The sequence below is a fragment of the Amblyomma mixtum genome, chromosome 4 (assembly GCF_055824585.1).
Source record: "Amblyomma mixtum isolate Tamu chromosome 4, ASM5582458v1, whole genome shotgun sequence".
NCBI lineage: Eukaryota > Metazoa > Arthropoda > Arachnida > Ixodida > Ixodidae > Amblyomma > Amblyomma mixtum.
This window is the reverse complement of record NC_143015.1, coordinates 73,008,126-73,024,123: the sequence shown is the minus strand read 5'-3', so window position 1 is coordinate 73,024,123 and position 15,998 is coordinate 73,008,126. Positions and strand designations below refer to the sequence as shown.

The 15,998-nt window shown below is 47.6% G+C and overlaps 1 protein-coding gene across 1 annotated transcript in view; it reads left to right on the top strand.

Annotated features, from left to right (window-relative positions):
• Positions 1–15,998, top strand: part of LOC149346994 (uncharacterized) — a 125,567-nt gene that overhangs the window by 29,322 nt on the left and 80,247 nt on the right. Inside the window, exons 12-16 of the mRNA XM_089541459.1 lie at positions 2,219–2,537; positions 3,067–3,215; positions 4,973–5,121; positions 6,293–6,610; positions 7,037–7,140. Coding sequence (XP_089397585.1) covers positions 2,219–2,537; positions 3,067–3,215; positions 4,973–5,121; positions 6,293–6,610; positions 7,037–7,140 — 1,039 coding nt within the window. The remainder of the gene's footprint in view (positions 1–2,218; positions 2,538–3,066; positions 3,216–4,972; positions 5,122–6,292; positions 6,611–7,036; positions 7,141–15,998) is intronic.

The following is a 15,998-nucleotide window of genomic DNA, read 5'->3' as shown; positions in this document are numbered from 1 at the left end:
CTTGTAGAAATCTCCAAGTCATCTACACCAAGTCTACACCAAATGTAACCAAGATTTTATATAACCATCCGAAGTCCTGAAGCCTCTGTTGCCTAGGCTAATGTGACACTATCTGTCTACTACAAGAGGTTTTCCTTGACATCTTGTAGACTTCTAGGTGATATTCTCTTTAGATCCATGTTATTAATGCGAAAGCTTTAGAAGGCTATGTTGACGCTGGAAGTGTCCGCAAAATGTGTCGCCGGAAGATGGTCCCCTGTGACGTCTTCGGTCATGAGACATTAGAATCAAAAGAAAATTTAATAAAAACGAAGAGCATCGGGGGGATAGACTGCAGCAGTGACCCGTGTTCGTTTGAGCATCTGCCTCGCATGTGGGAGGTGCGGGGTTCGATCCCCAGTGCGTCCGGGTGCCCACTGGTGATACAATGGGTAGAAGCTTTCCCCTGCCTGGTGCTCGGCTTCTTTAGGGTGAAATGCTTGGAAAATGGGTCTTTGATCCCACCTCGAGTAGAAGAGAACACCTTGGGCCATGGCACTCTTTGGCCATAGAGCCTTCGCCATAAAGTTCATATCATCAAAAGCACATTGAGGTCTAGGTGGGAAACGAACCCAGACGTCTAACGTGCGACATATGCATGACGTGACAGGTTGACGCAGAATTTAATTTGGAGAGTGAAGACGTCACACTCGAGCTGATTAATATTCGCTGCCACATGCAGAGAGGAGTAATGGTAGAGAGAAATGCGCAGTGCAAAACCTCGTCCGCCGAAGCGACGGCGCTGGTTTGAACAACAGGTGTAGCAGGTGCAGACGAAATCCCTGCGATGTCTTCACTTTTTGACCTCAGTATGGTGGCAGTATTCTCGAATACATTCTTCACCAAAATTTTGAGCAACCGTTCGTCGAACAGCATTTCGTACATGTCGTAGCATTTCTCTTTGCAAGTAGCTTATACATGTCAGCTTGCAACAGGGGTTCGGACCGATGGACATGCACCTGCAGTTGCGTGCTTAACCGAGACATGTGAAGATTTGAGCTCTACTGCGCCCTTTCCTTTCCTCAAAACGCATGTTTTCGCAATATTCCTCCACGTAAGCAGACTTAAAGGGGCTGCTTAATTAAGTGCCCTCCGAATTTCTTTTTGGTTATTTACTCATTATGGCTCAGTTTTGTATATAAACTAGTTGTTCTCATTGCGTCCCAAAGTATACTTCCACAGTATTCCAACATTTTCTTGCTAACGTCTATTGCTGCCCATTTAGTTAGCCGTTTCTAAGTTCAAAAGCGGGTCGCTGTCGTATGGCTTCATCTGGCCGAGCGCCGAGAACTGCAAGGGGTTTCGGTGCACCTGCGGAGCACTCGTTGGCTGAATCTCCGCGGCCGACGAACGAGATGGCGCCACCGGTGCAATCGCTGAGAGAGCAGCCAGATTCGTTTTATCGTCGATCGCCTCTCTCGATGCGAATATCCGACGTTTTTTTTTATCAAGCAAACACCCTGAACAAATGTGGTATAAAGCAATTCCGCAGACCTAATCCCAATTCTGTGAGAAGTTTGAGCGCGAAAGATTGACCGATTTAGCTGTGAGGTGCATTCTACGGAGTGCGTTTATTTGCCGAACACGCTGTAAATAGTATCTGGCCGCGGGCACGTACATTCTACAAATGAAGACCATTCATGCATTTAATTCACATCGTTCCATAGTGCGCCATATACATGGTTTCTCCTGCTAATTCGGACTTTATATATAAGTTCAATACATCACTCCTGCGATTATTCCATCGGCTTCTCGTAGCCAGCGCCGCGCTTACCGTTGGCGCGCACCAACAGTGCGCCGACCTCTGCTCCAGGAGTCTACGCTAGCGCCACGCCGCGGCAAGCGTTTTATAAGCCACACAAGGAGAGCGTCGCTTGTGCCACTGAGCTTCAAAACACTGTGCCCTATGGTGGATGTAGCGTAGCGCCGCCAGTTTTCCCTCGATGACAAATGATAAGGTTCGGCCCCGGGTGAAACAAGGCGATTACGGCGAGACGATTTTCAAAGCATTGACGATGCAGCTACAGTGATGAAGACACCGAGATACCTTCGGCTCCATGTGTGAATTGTGACAAGAAAAGGATCAGCGGATCGAAAGGTTCGAGTGTTGGAAAAGTTCTAAACGATTGGAACAAACGCTTGTGGTTTGTCGTGCCCGATAATTTCGCTCGGCTTTGAGCTGCTGTTTCGCGGGGTTTTTTAAAAAAGAAAAGTGTTCCAAGTGATGCAGGGCACAGAAACGGCATATTTGTGCTGGTCCAGAACGTGCTTCGTCTTGCTGCCTGTGTCAGTTTGGTCCGTGCAAGTTTGTCACGGACGTCCATCGACAAGATGTCTGATCAGGAGGTCGCCGCGCTGAAGACACTGGAGGAATTTCTGGGCTTCAAGAAACCGCTGCCATGTGCCGTCGAACCGCTCAGAGACGTGAAGCGGGGCGAACCGGATGACCCGAAGATTCTTTTCTGCCTCGACATGATGGGAGGCTCTCTGCAGGACAGGTACAGCACTACACACGTGATCTAAACCGGTCAAAACTGACAACTCTTGAAGGAAAAAAAAAAAAAAAAGTTGCTCTGTTCTATGCCAAAAAGTAGTACTTACTATTGCGTGCAAATTGAACACGAGCAGGGCAGCGAAACGGTTGCGTAAGGATGAACGTAGCACGAGCGTAGCACGCTCGTTCAGCGATTGCACGTTTGTATAAATATCCGAAGTTGGCCAGTTGCACTTTCTTAGGATATGGACTTGGTGCATTTTTCTAGAGTTAGAACGAAAACTTAAATTTTGCAGGGACGGGACCCCGAAGAGGAACTGTAATTATGAAAGAAACCAGTTAGCACATGCTGTTTTTTATTTCCTGCGACTGTATGCATAGCTGTCAGTATTAGCTAAATTTTGTGATATGTTGTTATTGTATCATTTAATTCCTATTAAAGTGTGTGAACACCTGTGAGCCGGCAGCCTTGTGTTTTTTTGTTTTTTTTTCACGGTAGCAGATGTTGAAGGCTACCACTTGTTTCCTACTAGGTTCATCCACGGCTGTGAGAACTCTGACAGCTACCGGTTCCACCACTGGCACTTGATCAACAGCTTCGTCTACTCTTCTCACCACCTGGTCACAATCCCGCCTCCCGGGTGGATTTCTGCTGGCCATAAGCATGGCGTCAAGGTTTTAGGTGGGTCGCTCAATTCGTACAACGGTTCAGCAGGACGTTTGCGTACAGTTGCTGCAGCTTGGGTACTTTCTTTTTTCTGAGCAAAACACTGAATATTATAGTCCCCATTATCAGTGTTTTCCTCATGGTATAGTCATGGCCTTTTATGGTTTATTACAAACTTTTCAAGATAAGTAAACCGGTTGCCAGGAATAAAATGTTCCAAATGTTAAAAACCTGGCGACGAGGGTTGGAGTTGAACGCATGCCGGTGCCTGTTGCTAGGATGGCAACTGGAACCTGCAACAGCAACTTCATCGGGACAATCAGAGCTGTTAGCAAGTGAGAGACGACCCCCAGGAGTTTAGACCTCTAGGAAGAGCACTCATCAAAGTACAGGGTTTGTTGTGTCGGAACCAGCAGTGTGGGGAACTGGGCAGTGACATTTTTGATCATGGGAGCATGTACCATTCTGATTGCTTTGAACGGCAGTCAGGATTTGGTGTACGTGCTCAGAGTAAAACATTTGTTACTTACCTAACACTGCATAAAAGAGGCAGTGCTGGAAATGTTCTCATCTCGTGTGTTAAGTGCAGTATGCCGAATTCCTGCCTCCACACGGGCTTCCAGTTCAATGTGCGCAGCATCTAAAAGTATTCGCACACAAGACGGCTGTTGTACGATGCTCTAAAGCATTCACATTACTCTCTGGTTGAACAAGCCTGTCCTATAACACAGCGACTTCAGCACCTCTTACTGCCTCTCCCAATTGAGCATGCCCGTGAGGAGCAACAGAGGCTTTGCTTGGGCGCCAGTGCGAATGCTTGAAACTTAGTTTTCCCTCTTGGTGCTCTCCTGCAGCTGGCCTAGTGTCACTGGCTGCAACTGCTAACAGAGTATCTTTCATCATCATCATCATCAGCCTAACTACGCCTACTGCAGGACAAAGGACTCCCTCGTATCACTCAAATTAACCCTGACCTTTCCATCTGCGACCACCGTAACGCCGCATATTTCGTTACCTCGTCCACCCAATTAACTTTCTGCCAACTCCTGCCTTCTCTTGGAATCCAGTCTGTTGCCCTTAACAAACATTAGTCATCTTCCCTTCGCACTACATGCTTTGTCTTTGCCCGTTCCTGATTTTGACATCGTTAACTAGCGTTGTTTCCCTGACCCACTCTGAGTCTCCTCATGTCACTTGACTCTTATGCAGAATGCAGAAATATGCAGAAATATTCCGCAGTAATAGTTTGAACGTCTGCCCTTGTTCATGAGCAAGAGACGTCATGTATTGTTGCTTGTCTCTGGGAGCTGTAATGCAAGGTGCTCCATTCTGTGTGGATGCCATTAGCTGAAATTCTTGTCCCTGTTACAGTTTCAAAGCCGTGTTAACGCAGGCACCGGTGAGTAAGAGTTACAAATTAGAAGTGCGTTGTTTGGTCGGCTGTTTTACTGTATTTCATTGTGCTACACTGCTTTGTTATGTGTCGCTTGTATTTGCGATGCTTTTGGAGCCAAATGTCGCAGCTTTGAAATTAACTGAGGGACCTTAAATTGGGACTTACTGGAATGTGTTGATGCTCTCTGCAGATTCACCAGCTTCTACCCCGTACGTTCCATGAATAATGCGTAATGACAGTCTGGTTTTGTGAAGGTAGGGCCTGCGTTAGTAAAAAGGAAAGGAGGTGTGAATTCGGAAACACAGCTAATGTCACATTTGGTGGATATTCTCAAGGCGTAGGCTCCTGCATTAAGTGACTGGTTCTGGCCTTTCAGGGGCCTTTACCGTGGAGCCAGGTCTAGGCGCCAAGATCCTCAGCAAGATCAGAAAGGGCAACCTTGTGTCCATAGTTGCGTCCCAGCTGGCCCACATTGCTGTTTTGTGCAAGTTTGATGGATGGCTCATCAACATCAAGTGTGGAATGGTTTGTGATATTTGTAACAGTGTCTCACTTCCTGGCATAGATTAGTCGCATTGCAGGAGGTGGTTAAGGATTCAAATGCATAGCATTGATTGATGCACGAGGTTGATGTACTCCTGGTCAAAGTAATCCGAGCCCTCCTCTGTAGCATTTCTCATTATTTCAGTGCGGCTTTAGGATTTTGAACCCTGTGTACTGTAACTTACCACATGCCGTTCGTTTCAGCTGCCATTGGCAGTTGGCCTCGGAGATGAAGTCATTTGAGTACTTTGGATATATCTTAGAGAACTGCCAATTCTCAGTCATTTCGACTTTGCAGCACTGCAAGAACTCTCCTTATTTTATTTGCCGCTTTTAAGTCTGTGCTGTGAGACTTCAGTGCTTGTTGTATCGACAACTAAGCATATATTGTGTCATCAACTTGTGCTGCTTCTCTTGCTGCTTTGCTCCAAACTCCGCATAGCATACCTGTTGCTGCTACAGCCTTTCTTTTCCCTCTGGAGTTGATAGGGAGCCAAACTTTTGAGGGACAGATCTTATATTTCTTTAATTGTATAGTGTACCACTAAGTGCAGGAGAAAGAGGGGAGGTGGTTATCATGGCATGGAGGGAGGAAGTTAGCAGTTATGAACAGATTAGGGTTAAGCAATGTGTAAGCCAGTTTGGTGCAGGGAGACACATTCACGGTGTGACAGTATGCATCAGCTGCAGTATACGTCAGCTGCAATGTTCGGATGCATCTGGGCACCGTGTACGAGTGGCTGGCAGTTTGGATGGACTAATGCAACTTGAATGGCGCTGCATACTTGTCTAGTTGTTTGAGAACACCTCGAGAATTGGTAACATTCCTGCATCACGATGGCAGGCACCTGCTCTGCTCCTTATAAGTGGCCGCGTGTTTGCGTGCAACATTTATTCTTGTCCTTTTTCAGTGCCATAAAGGGGAACATATATCGCTCTGTGTTTCGAATAATGGAGCCACCATCTGGTAGTATTTTATGTTTACTGGCGGCACAGAGGTCATTCGCTTGCTGTGTTCGCCACGTAGGACAACAAATGCCTGAATGGCAGATGTGGAAGTACAGACAGTAGTGTTTCAAGGCCGCTTACCAGTCATGCACTTGATGAGCACAAAGCAGACTGAGATAAATGGCATCATGGCACCTGTTTCCAGGACGAGACCTGTGGCCCCTTCCTCTTGGAGTTCCTCAGGGCCGTAACCACGGAGACTCACCGCTCTGTGCCCGGCTCATTGGTCATCTGGCACGACAGTGTGCTGCTGGACGGCAGGCTGGACTGGCAGAGCGAGCTCAACGAGAAAAATGCGTGCTTCTTCGACCTCTGCGATGGCATCTTCCTCAGATACAGCTGGACCGAAGACATGTTGCAGAAGTCTGCGATCCATGCTGGCAATCGCAAGAGTGACGTCTATGTTGGCATCGATGTGTTTGCACACAAGACAAAGCACTTTGGTGGCAGTGAGGCAGTCAAGGTGAATACAACTTAGCCAGTCCTATGTCGCCTCATTTGATTAACTCTGGATAAGAACTGTGGGTCAAGGGGATCAGTTAATTAACAGAGACGACAGCAGTTTTGGAAAGTGAGAAGAGCACTGCGCATGATCTTATACTTGCAGTGGGGGAAGTGAATTGCAGAAAAAAAATTGGGGTGCAAAAACAAACTACACACCAGCACTTCTATACTCAGAGGAAAGTACAGCATAATTGTGTTGCTCCTACTTTTGCTTCGGAATTGATCTTTGCTATTTCTGCAGGTTGGAAAAAGTGCGTGCCTTTTATAGTAAGTAGAAAAAACACAATCCCTTTCACAAACCTCAAATTTTATATTGAATGTTTAGGCAATGTGCTCACTGCAAGGGATGACTGTGGCAGCCTTGGTGACTCAAATTTTGTTTCAGGAAGTTCAAGCAGCCCGCAAGCATGGTTTGTCGTCAGCCATTTTTGCTGCTGGCTGGGTGTACAAGAACCAAGACAAGGTTGAGTCTGCAGCCATTCAGCGCCGGTAAGTTGTGCTGAAGGTCTCGGTTTTCTATGCTCAGTGTGGAACGTGCACTGCAGAGTGTGATTCATAGCTAAGTGCCAGTTGTGGAATCACTTTTGAAGTGTAGACTAAACCTTTCTGCTAGCTAAGTTGCTGGGTAGTTTGCTCTCATCTTTCATGCAGAAGTTTCCTTCTGTCTTGAGTTTTGTTTATATGCTGTGTATATTTAATTATGCTGTAGTTTTGATGAACAGTACCCAAGACCTTCTTATTACGTTTAATCCTACATTTGGTTGTAACAACTACTTGCTTCTTTTGTTTGTAACAAATAAACTTTGTTATGTGATCTTGAACAGGTTGAACTTTACACCAGTGAGGCTCAATTTCAGTGAAAAACATTGCTAGTGCCACGTGTTTATAGGAACTTGAGGCTGCATGGAGGAGCAGAATAACTGTGAGGCTTCTGCAAGACCATTTTCTCATTGTAGTTTATTTTTATTATTGCACTGTGTTGCAACCTTTGCAGGTTCTGGGACTGTCTGCAATGCTGCTGTCCCGAGTGGTGTATTCGGACATTGCCGCTCCAAACCAGTTTCTGTCAGGGATTTGGCCAAAAACTCTTTGAGGCAGGCCAGGTCAGCCATTTTCTTTGCATGTTTTAACTACATTAAAGGGACAGTCTACTGCCGAAGATGAGCATATAAATACTGGCTTGTTATTGTAGATTTTCTCTTATGATGACAGCACGGAGTCATCTGGGAAGTTTTCGCAGGATTGTGCCGAAGGTTGCGCCAGAACTGACAGTTGCATTCTGCTGTGTTAAAACTTCATGGCTGTCGAGCTAGTCTGGTTACGATGCCTGCTGTTGATATAATAAACTTCATTAGTAAGACTGAGGGCAAAAAAATGTCACCTTTGTTATTTATTCTTGAAGATATTCCGTACTTGGCTTAAATTTTTTCACTTGCAGCTTGTTACCGTTAGTTGCCCTGTTTTCTGATCATCACTTCTAATGTACTCAAAGAGGCAGACTGCCACTATGCTGCCAGTGGCACTGTGCCACGGGCTATGAACTGCCCATGCCAGCTTGGTATGCTACCTTGGATATAACGAACCATGATATGCCACCTGGGGATAACGAACTTTAGCTTGTTAAACTCGGATGTACTGAACCTAAGTATGCCACCCCAGATGTAACAAAGTTTTCTGTGTTAACCTCGGATATAACGAGCCAGAGTACACTACTACCTAAGTAACGTACACAGCACTATATATATTACCGAATATTAGATGTCATAAGAAACAGCAGCAGGACGCATTTTTTCTAGTCATGCGCACACACAAGTTACAAGCAGACAAGACGCTGCTCCACGTGACCGCGTCGGTGCAGGAGGTGAGCTCCGTGTCCTGGTCTGACCTGTCCCGGCAGCAGCTGCAGCCTCCGGACCAGGGACGCTCGCTGTGCGACGGCTGCGGAGTGGCCGAGGTGTGCACGGAGTGGGCGTACAACGGAGGGGGCTGCCTCCTCCTGCGCTTCACCCCAGAGGACGGGGCCAAGCCTAGGGCAGCCCCTTACTTCAGGTGAGGGGGTGGGGGGGGGGGAAGGGCAGTTCTCTGGGAACCAGAGGAAGCAGGTCTTGTTGCCCTAAAGACCTCATCAGGGGTGTCATGGGAGGGGGGCGGTGTTGCAGAAAGGATCAACATTCCTTCAAGAAAAAAGGGCTTTAGCCATGCCGCCATGTTTGTTAATGGGAGTTCGTTACACTCTTCTCATTGGGATATTTGTGCTTTTGTCTGGAATTGATAATTTTCTGGAAGTGATTGACGGTTTCGAATCAGATTGGCGTCCTGGTTTGTTCTTCACAGCAATCATCACAGGTGGCCATGTGTCCTGTGTGACTTCGAGCAGAGTACTTTTTGGCGGTTCTTCATAGGTCTACACGTTCACACGATTGCACTTGCATCCACTCGCTCGCTCTCACAGACTCTGACATCACCAGTGAGCGTTGGCCTGCTGCTTGTACATCAGCAACGTTGCGATCACCAGTCGCAGTATACGCACTGCGAGTAACTAGCTGTGGCCGCACGGCTGTAAATAAATGCCGTAAATACCTTTGAAGCAAAAGACTGGGCAGCCACTACCATAGCTTTGTTGGTAAAGCACTATACACGAAATGTGGAGGTCGTGGGTTCAGATCCCGCAAACAGCATGTGGTTGTGGTTTCTTTTACATACTTTCTATTGAAATGTCTTTCAGCCATTAAGTGAATATATTACTAATTTCCCTTCGGTCAACAGCATCATGATCATCAGTCTGACTACTCCCACTGCAGGGCAAAGGCCTCTCCCATATCTTCCCAATTAACCATGTCCTGTACCAGCTTCGGCCACCCTATCTCAGTAAACTTCTTATTCTCACCCGCCCACCTAACTCCTGCGCCCCATGCTACGCTTGCCTTCTCTTGGAATCGAGTCCATTACTGTTAACCATTGGTTATTTTGCCTTTTCTTTTGCCTTTGCCCTGCCTTTGTTCAAGGCCACAAATACCGTATTTACTCGCATAATGATCGCACTTTTTTTTCCAAAAAATGATGCAAATTTAGGGGCGCAATGATTACGCGGGGTAAATTTTTTACAAAAAATTCGCGGCTGTGAGCGTAAAACTAGCTTGTATCACAGTTGTTACTCCTACCAGCAGCTCGGTACAGGTCAGCGACCCTCAAGGCGGATTCATTTTTGACGTTCCAGTATCCCAGGGCTTATTATTTACGAGAATAAGGAAGTTTAGCCGGATCACCGCGTCACTTCGATCGTTGCACCGCAACCCAGAACATTGGCGAGCCTTGTGACAATGGGGAAACGTGATTCGAGATAACCGCAGGTAAGTTTGGTGTCCGCGGTTAAGCATAACCGCATTTAGACTGCCCGTGTGACCGCAGGTCAACCAACAGGTGGCATGCCGCTGTAATGCTGACAGAGCAAGATGGTCACCTGCATGCACCATCTGTCAGACAGATCGCAAGTACCATCATTGCAGCTAGACTCGACATCGTCGACAAATTGCAGTGGCAAGTTAGGGGTGTTAAGGGTGCGATCATTATGCGGGGGATAAAAAAAATGAATTTTGACAACAAAATTCGGGGGTGCTATTATTACGCGAGTGCGATCATTATGCAAGTAAGTACAGTAAAAGAAAAAAATGGAAGTATTCCTCAATGCCTTTCTTTGTTTCAGTGACTGTTGGCTTCTTTAATACGGCTCACGCAGTAGCCATTTAGTGGCAGCTTTGAATCTGTGTGCACCCCCGCATACAGAACTCTAGGTGTGCCAACAGTAAAACCGTAGTCCTTCAATGCTTTTATGGTCATGAAACTTCTCCGTAACGCTATGGGAGAGCTTCATATGTTGACCGCGCCTTCCACGAGGCGGCGCTAGGAGTCCTGTGGGGGCAACGACGCGAGGAAGTGAGCGTCTCTACGGCCGCGAGTCTACGGGCGGAATGGGACGCCGGTGGTGCGGCAGCAACTATTTTTTCTTCTCACTTCACCTTCGTTTGCAAAATAAGTACAGTGCACATGACACGCAAGCCTGCAATGCCGAATACTTGCGTGACGGGTTGCCGCTCCGGCTACAGAGGTACGCAGGAAAAGGCCTCGCTGTTCTGTCTGCAGTGTCGCCGCAACGCGAGAAGCTGGAACAGGCTCGGCGCCGTCCCACGGGTATTCGAAGGCCAACCAGCGTACAGTGAAAGCTCGTTAATTCGACCCCCGTTAATTCGGAAAATCAGATAATTCGACGCGCACGCGCGGTCCCTACAATTATACATAGGAGTCTATGGGGCGAAACTCTCTTTAATTCGAACAAATTTTGCCGCGCGTCGGTTAATTCGACTTCACACCGCAGCCCGCCAAGCCGGTGCGCCGAGAGCAAAAATAAAAAACATTGCCACGAGTGGCGCTACTGTACGGCTGATAGGCCATCCGTATGGTCATTGTCATCAGCAGCGTGAGAGAGGGAAGCGAGGTTAGCGGCGGCCGAAGCGGCTGGCGTCTTTTTTTTTGTGCTTTGTTGTGTCGCAGCAGTCGCTACGATCGCGGTTATTTACGGCACCTTTTTTGGTGATTGCGCGCTTTGTCAGCGTGTTTACTGCGCTGCTTGTTGTTGCTGTTTTGTTGCGACTGAGAGAAGGGTGAAAGGAAATTGCACGGGCTTGCCTACTGGCTCAGCCAAGCCACCACCGCTGCCATGTGCAGATAGAGGAGAGTTAAAAGATCAGAGGAAAGATAAAGAGAAAAGATAAGACGGGCATCTCAGCAACAACCGTGTCCTGCGGATGCTGGCTGAAAAAACAGATAAGCGGCCGGAGCTGCGCTCACATCACCTCCTCCCCGCGCTGCTTTCGGGTGGGTAGTGGGTAGCGCGTGAGTAGCGCGCAGTGCCTGCGCGCCTCGTCTTTGTGTCCTGTCAGCTGACCAAGGATGAAATAATTAAAGTGACAGGCACTGACAACGACCATTCGTCGGAAGGTGACGATTCTGAGCAGTTGTCCCAAATGCCGAAGTGCACGGTGAAAGAAGCCGCAGAAGCCTTGTCTGTGCGGGAGGACTTCTGTGAACAAATTCCTGAGGCGCGTGTGCCGCGGAGCACCTGGCAGCTGTTAGAGCTATCGTAGTCGCTCAAATTCGCTCGAAAAAGCAGACAACGATAACAGATTTCTTTGCCAAATAAAGGTACGTCCTGTTGTGGCAAACATTGTTTTTTGTTGTTCATTCAATAATTCGACATTCGGATAATTCGACAATTTTTCGCGGTCCCGTCAGTGTCGAATTAACGAGCTTTTACTGTACTTGAGCACGAATCTCTGACGATGCTGCATTTCAGACAGCTGTACTCTTCAATGTGCTGATGGCTTTTGGTGCGAAAGCACTGCTTCATGGGATCAAACACAACCAAGAATCTTGTGGCATCCCTGAATTTAAGGGTGCAGAAATAAAATAAATATTGCCGCGACTGGAAATTTCGAACCCCCGGCGGTGCGAACGGATCATCTTTGCTGGCCACTCCACAAGAGCACTGTGCTATCGCAGCAGCCGAACACGCCTCGTGTTGTTGTTGTTGTTGCCTCAAAAGTGATGCAACATACCCACAGTAGGAGATTGGCCAGGGTTTTGTGCAGAGCCAAACAGGAAAAAAACTGAACTGCAACACACACTCGCGCGGCGCTCATTGTACATCGTGGTCTTCATCAACGTCCACCTTCGGAACGAACACATTAGACCAGCTTAACCTCGATGATAGCATAACTTCACTCTAATATCGTCGCCAGACGTGCCAACGACCCAGCAAAGCAAAACAATGAGCTAAATATGCTAAACACATGCGTTCCCACGTCTGCTCGGTTCAACCACGTTAAACTCCTAGCATTTTTTATTTTTTGTACATGTTTCTCTGTGATTTCTATCATTGCTCATTTTTTGGTTTATTGCGTGGCCGGTCACAGCTTGTCTCTTATTTTAGTAGTGCGAAGCCAGCACATGAGCAATTACCACAAAAAATTCACAATTTCCTTGCACTCGCCAGCGCCTCCGTAGTCGCAGAGTGACAAAGTGTAAATTAATGGCTCATATAGCAAGTGTCTTCCGTAGCTGGCTTTGCCACCTCCGAAAGTGTCAGCAAAAAAACAAAAAAAAAACTGAGATAGCACCATCAAACTACCGGTGCATTCATCATGTGATCGCTTTTGTAGCGTGCACTCCAGTTCTTAAAATGCCGCCATAACGTCTTGTTTTCAGCACCATTGAGATTGCAGTATTTCTCACAAGGTAAACGCCAGTCTTAAGCAGCCTTGTGCTATTTGATGAAAGCGAGGACTCGGCCAAGACAGGCGCAGCGCAGACACATATAGATATGTTACGGGTTGCTGCGCTAATCTTCCAGAATGACGTTGCTAATCTTCCAGAATGACGTTGTGGGCAAGTTGCGGTTATGCGAAGGCTGGACCAATGTACAAAAATCGCTTTTTTGTAAAAAGCAACGAGAGAAAGTAAGCGCGTTAATTGTTTGCCAGAAAACAGCTAACAAGGCTTACTAGCGGCCGTCATCGATCGCACAGGGTTTTTAGTGTCTCGATGTTGCAGCCAAGCTTTCAGGTGATAACCAGTAAAGTAGCGTCCATCCTATAAGCCCAAATACCGATCCCCAGAAAGCACAACTACCAAGCGAATATGAGCCTGTTGGCCGGAAAACAGTTGCTGCGAGCAGGGATCGCGCAGCGACTCGTGCCCCCTCGCCGACAGCCGTGCCACTAGCGGCGCGCGCTGTCCCCATATGAAACTTTGGCCAGAGTTTCGGGACCAGAAAAAAACATTGAAGGACTATGGTAAAACTCACCATGTTACTTCAGCATCGATTTTGGTTTCTATTCATGGGGGGGGGGGGGGGGGGGGGGCACAGTTAACACACGCAAGCAATGATTGCTTCTCAAGCACTGTAAAAACAGGACAGCGGACCGATTTCACAAAGCCCACTGTGCATGCGTATACATTTACCAGAAGCTGTCAAGCGCCATCTTGGCTGTCCTTCACGGCAGCGTCTGTACGACTGCCCAGCTCATTTGGCGCCTTGAGTGGCATTAAAGAGACGCCAAGGAGAAGTCGAAGTTGGCTTGTATTGATAGAATACCAGCTCCTAACCACAAGAAGAGCACTCTTGCTGAAATAAAAGCTCCTTTCAGGTAAAAAAGGCCAACAACTAAAATACAGGTAGGCTGCCATAGGCCCGTCTCAGAAGTACAAGCGCTGTGATGAAATACCAGATTGCACCTCGGATTTCTGAGGCCGACAGATGTGCATGAAGTTTACATTTTTGAATACTGAAGTATACAAATAATGTTTTGAAACTGCTTGTGCACTTTTATCACTTGAGGAAGATGGAAAAATGACAACCTGAATGTCAGAAGCCAATGAAAACCTATAATTGGCGGCGCAACAGGTGGCCAGCCGAGTTTCAGTATGTTTTGGTGCTTCGCAGCTATGTGCTTTGCGTGCCCGCGTGGTTACGTTTTTGACGTGCCTCGATTTACATGTGCGGAGCAGCAGGGCAACTTCAGGTGTCCGTCTAAGTGCTCCTTAGACGAAGTTCATGCCGCGGCACACGCCTGCGATGAGGAAAACGCCTGTGGCTAGCTGATATTGCACGCACTTCCACGTTAGGGAACACACCGCTCAGCGAGTTCGCTTCGTCAACGTACGAAGACGCTGAGATGAATTTAAATATGTCCTTGCATGCTCATCAACAGAACGTGCTGCTGGGCAAATTGGTTCGACATGAGTGTAGCAACTGGCGCCGAGACAGGGACGAAAAAAGTTTTGGACCATGCATGTAAGAAGCGCCAATAGCTGGAAGTTTATTTGTTTCCTGCAACACAGATTATGCAGTCAAACCTCAATATAGCGAACACGGATATTACGAATTATTGACTCTATCGAACTCTTCGTAAATGTTTTTGACAAGCTTGCAATTTCTACTTTATATGTCGAACTTGGTTGGCCATGAAACGGACATATCAAACTCCCCACCTGTGCCCATTCAGATGGTGGGCGGCGGGCTTCGCCGCAATGCACAAGTGACTGGTGGTGATGTGCCAAGCATTCGCGCCAAGGTTTGCACTTTTATCATGCACTTGCCAACAGCGGCGTGTAGGGTCGTAGTCTGGCAGTCAGCCACACGTTCACGCCTCTGGCCCCTGTCAACAGCGCCACAGGAAGCAGTGCCGTAGGTGGTTGCAAGCTTGCAGTAACAATCCTGCGCTAATGTTGACTGTTGCGGAGGTAGTGAAAACGGCGATGGCTTTCGCTTTGACGTAGGACCTTCTATGCGACACGGCTATTATATAGGGAAGCCATTGTAACCGGCACTTAACCTGCGCTTGCGGTGATGTGCGGGGAAGCCTACCTGACTGGCGCTCGGCTTTTTGCGGCCTTCGGAATAGCCGCGAGCGCCTTCGAAACGCCGCCAAAACGTCGGAAAACGTCTCTCCGTTTCTCTAGTAAGGATCACCAGACTTGCTGTCCCTTCAATGACTAAATGACTTGCCACTTTTGCACACGTTTCTGGCGAACGAAATTTTATATTACGAATTCCGGCTATAGTGAACTATTTTATGATTTTTTACTTGTTCGCTATAACGAGGTTTCACTGTATATCTGTGGCCACGCGATAAACGTGAAGAAAAACTCCCGTCATAAACATCTCCTGAGAACACGCGCCGCTCATGCACTGGACGCCAGAAACGCAAGCTCCTTTGTAGCTAAAGGTACTGATGGGCTACTGGTGCAGGATTCGCCACACTTCCTGATTTCCAAAGCTTCAAGTATTCCTCTGGCTATTTGGCTGTTCGCTCTCTTTAGTGTGGTTTCCAGTAGGGGTTCCGATGGAACCCAGCAGCGCGGCAGAGGATTTCACTCACTCTTGATGCCGAACACTGAAGTCTGATTGTGCCTTTCAACAGTTGTGTGTTTCTTATATTCATAGCCATACGCTAATTCTGTGAGACTGTTTCGTTTAGTTGGTGTTTGTTTTGGTGTCCATGGACCTTTTTTTTAATGTTTGCTGCTTTTTACACGGCTTATGTTCTTTGAAGCTCCAGTGCTACGTAATTTGCTAGACTTTCTCTCAAGGTGAGTGTCACAATCTGTGTGATGCGGTCTTTGACAGGTTGTTTGCCTGCGACATCCCATTGGGCTCCCTGAGTGTCAGCTACACCTTCCAGGTGTACCCGGGCAGCTCCGAGACACTTGACGTGGCACTCGTCTTGGTGGTTCGGACGGCACTGGGAGAGAAAAAGAAGCTGCTGCTGGGTGCCACAGTCTTCATGCCT